Raw genomic sequence first — 3,980 nt, forward strand, 5'->3', positions numbered from 1 at the left:
ATGATATAATATTTAACATTATTTTAAACATTACATATTTTCTTTTAAATAATACAAAGAAAGTATTCTTACAGCAAAAACTTGCTCTTAGATGTTTCTTTCATAAATTTTAAAGAATCGAAAAATCTTGTTTAAAATTAGTAAAAAATCAATCTGATTTTTGGTTCTTTTTTATACATTTTTTTATCAATGCTAGAAATATTTGAATATATCGAGTTATGATATTTAAAAAATGTAATATGCAAATAAATTCCAAGTCAAAACAAAAAAAAATTAAAATATAAATAGTTAATTATGGCCAACTTTTGTTCATTAAGATTTTCTTCAAAATATTTCACTCACATTAATTTGCAAAATAAATTAATAAATTTTTATAGTATCAATATCAACTAATCTTGGGGTTTTCGACGCCTACGTAACTGCTATATTTACTCGTTCGCCCGTTTTACGCGGTAATTGAATTGAATCTAATTTGTTTTCACATCCAAGTAGGTCCTCTCACAAGTAAACTTAAAAGCTAAGTTTCTAAAACGTTTTCAGTTTACTTCTACACTCAAGCATACAAATAATATCAAAAAAATTGTATAATTATGTCCAAAATACATGGATCAATAGGCATGGAATACCTCATACATATATTTAAATTATTTCATAAGCCTGGTGAGACTTACAGTTGAATGAAAAATAAATAACGCGAATTTAAACAAGTATTTTATTCAGGAAATTTTTTTCGATACATAATTATTCCTAAAAATCTACCACGGACCCCGGAAAGTTTCCCAAAACATACACTCCATGAACTTATCTATCTCGCCTTGTAAATATATATACATATATATATTTGGCGCGTACACCCTCTTTGGGTGTTTGGCCGAGCTCCTCCTCCTATTTGTGGTGTGCGTCTTGATGTTGTTCCATAAATGGAGGGACCTACAGTTTCAAGCCGACTCCGAACGGAAGATATTTTTTATGAGGAGCTTTTTCATGGCAGAAATACACTCGGAGGCTTGCAATTGCCTGCCGAGGGGCGACCGCTATTAGAAAATGTTTTTCTTAATTTTGATGTTTCACCGAAATTCGAACCTACGTTCTCTCTGTGAATTCCGAATGGTAGTCACGCACCAACCCATTCGGCTACGGCGGCCGCCTTGAAAATAGTTGCCAAAAATATTAGCGATCATGAAATTTTTAAACCAGCTTCCTAACTACCCTGCAATTTCTCATCATTATCGCGATCCCCTGTACTAAGTTGCTGATCTGCATGGCACTTGAACGAATCGCTAGCCGTGCCATCATAAACTCCTAAAATGCCTAATTTATAGGTAGTATTTTCACCGAGGATGTTGAAATCGCCGTACTGTGCACATTTTTCTAAATCGTTAAATTTCTCCAAATCAATGCGCAGCTCAAAATAATCATTAAGAGTGAGCTCATGTAAATGTTGCAAACTCAAGAAGAAATCACTCCGGTGCTATTGTGAAAGACAACGGAGCCATCCAAACGCTGCAAAATGATCACCCAGCGATTGGCATCGCAGAGCACTGTGAAGGGTAGTTCATTACCGTCCACTATGCTAAGGGCTCAGAACATTTATAGTTGCTGCTATTTTCGGTGCTACTATCAACGTGGCGACGCACAGTGATTCAAGTATATGGGCTAATCGGACAAAAATCACTACTCCTGTATTACTTTACCGATTTTAATTTAATAAAAGCAGTTGTGTAGCTCATGTATAGAGTTACAACTGTAGCATGAAAAAAAAGTTCTGGGCTAAGTTAGGAGGCAGGAAGTATAAACGAAAAATTTTAGAATATTAAACATTGAACTTTTAATAATATTAATTTATTTAAAACAATAATTTTTGCTATACATTTCAAAAAATCAAAATTATGTTTCCTCTTTAATTAGCTAGGAATATTTTTAACGCATTATTCACCAACTTTATATAATAAACTTTAAATAATAAAAAAAAAATATTTTTCAGTAGTACAAAAAAATATACTTAACATAGGAAAGGAAGAAAAACAAAATTATTTAGTTAGTCACTATCTGAAATATTTTCCAAATCAAATTGATTTACATTTTCCTCTAAAATATAGGTTTTAATATCCGAAAAATTAAAAGAATGCGAAGTGGTAGTCTTTCTCAGAGAAGATATAAAGGGGTCTGATGTTACTAGTAAATATGTCATAATATCTTTATTAGTGTTTATTCTAGAATTTTTTCGTGTATGATAAAGACGACTATTTCGTACCTCCTTATGCCTAGCTTCAAGTGCGTCTTCTGCCAGTTGCCCTATTGGTAAATCAAAATGTTTAATGATCTCTTCGCCATGAACTAATAATTTATGGACACTGGAAGGCATATAAAACCAGTCATATAATTCAATGTAAAGCTCTCTGGTATTATTTAAAAGTTCTCGAAAATTGTCGATGTTAGCAACTAAAAATAAATATTCGTCAGTCATTTCTGTGGAGCTAAATACTTGTTTGTAGGTGCTATGCCCAGAGCCTCCATCGAATCCGTATTTAGATGTCAGAGTTAAAGTTTCACTTTTTATATATTCTTTGTCTAATATTGATTTTAAAATGCTTTTTAATGTATAATCAAGAAGTTGTTGTAGATTTATTTCAGATCCTTGTTCTGTGGTTATAATATCTTTTGGTAATAAACTGTCTCGAAACTGTCGCAGTTTATAGATGCTAGGTAAAAATTCTGAATGCACACTATTAATAATTGATCTAAGTAAGTTATATTTTCTCTGAGAAAGTTCTAACTGAAGATAAAGCGCTAAAGTCTCCTGTAAAGTCAATGAATGTTTTTTGAATTCCTTAAACTCAACCTGACTATTACTTTTTTTAGATAATTCTTTTACCGCAAAAGAAAGCTCCTCCAAGGTGTATTTTGAGACCAGTTCTTCAATTCGCCTCTTTTTAGTCTTCTCACTTGACTCCCCAAAAGCTACATATGGTCTTCCACGAGAAGTGCTTTGTTCAGCAAAAGTGTTACCTGGAACAGCTGGTTTTCTTAAAATAGCTTTTAGTGATGAGGTCATATATATTTCAGAGTTCAGCCATTTGCTTTCTTTGGCTAAAAACTGTTCTTTTCTGCGAAAATTTGTTTGCCATTTAATATTTATTTTTGCACAAAAAATGCCAACAGATTTTTCAAATTCCCGCTTAGTTGCTTTCGTGACAGTCTGAAGTCTCATTAGGTTTAGAACCTTTTCAACTAACTTATTTTTCCTTTGTTTTTTGGGCAATGAAATCCATGTATCCACCAAATCTTTATTTTTTATATTTGACAAAGTACCTAAAAAATAAAAATTCGGAATAAAGTTCAACTTTGCGCAAAAAAAGACCTATACCTTTAAAAACACAACAGTTTAAAATATCAAATAACAACAAATTTGGAAAGGCACTTTTTGGCACCTTTTACCAAAAATAGAGTTTTCTAAAAATAATGACTACTTTACAAAAAAAATTAAGAAAAATACCAAACATATATTAAAATATTTACATACCTTGCTGAATATTTGCCATAATAAACGAGTCAAACTATAAAATAACGAAACGTTCAGAACGAACTACCATACGATAATAAATGTTGATCAAATCTAAAAGAAATAAAATAGGATTTTATTTAGGTAGACTTTATCATAATTTTACTGATAAGGAAACAAAAAATAAAAATAAACTTAAGGTGATTTTATTTGAGCAATATAATGAAGATTTTATTTCCATTTTAGTTTTTCTAAAATATTGCTTTTAATTTTTTGATTTTTGTCCATTGTTTAAATCACTGTGCGACGGTAATGACGGTTGTCCGCTACGCTTTTTATTTTTATGATCGTATTCAGCTTGATTTAAACACGTTGGTATTTTTTTTTTTTGGTATTTCGATTTCTGGTAGTGAGGTTAAAAGTCCCAATTTTTCTAGTATTAGGTCTGATTTATTCTTCAAACATTCGCTATAACAGT

At 31.1% G+C, this 3,980-nt stretch overlaps 1 protein-coding gene across 1 annotated transcript; it reads right to left on the reverse strand.

Annotated features, from left to right (window-relative positions):
- Positions 1-1,201: 1,201 nt before the first annotated feature.
- Positions 1,202-3,591, reverse strand: LOC128864767 (uncharacterized). Its single transcript, XM_054104524.1, has 3 exons — positions 3,524-3,591; positions 2,486-3,312; positions 1,202-1,405 (listed from the first exon to the last, which is right to left on the reverse strand). The coding sequence occupies exons 1-3, from the start codon at positions 3,540-3,542 to the stop codon at positions 1,202-1,204; spliced, it is 1,050 nt and encodes a 349-aa protein (XP_053960499.1). The 5' UTR covers positions 3,543-3,591.
- Positions 3,592-3,980: the final 389 nt, after the last annotated feature.

This window comes from Anastrepha ludens, chromosome 5 (genome assembly GCF_028408465.1).
Source record: "Anastrepha ludens isolate Willacy chromosome 5, idAnaLude1.1, whole genome shotgun sequence".
In the NCBI taxonomy this organism is placed as follows: domain Eukaryota; kingdom Metazoa; phylum Arthropoda; class Insecta; order Diptera; family Tephritidae; genus Anastrepha; species Anastrepha ludens.

Coding starts and splice junctions, on each gene's coding strand:
- LOC128864767 (XM_054104524.1), bottom strand. Junction 1,406..2,485: donor GGCATAGCACCTACAAACAA/GTATTTAGCTCC, acceptor GATTATTTTGAG/CTGCGCATTGATTTGGAGAA.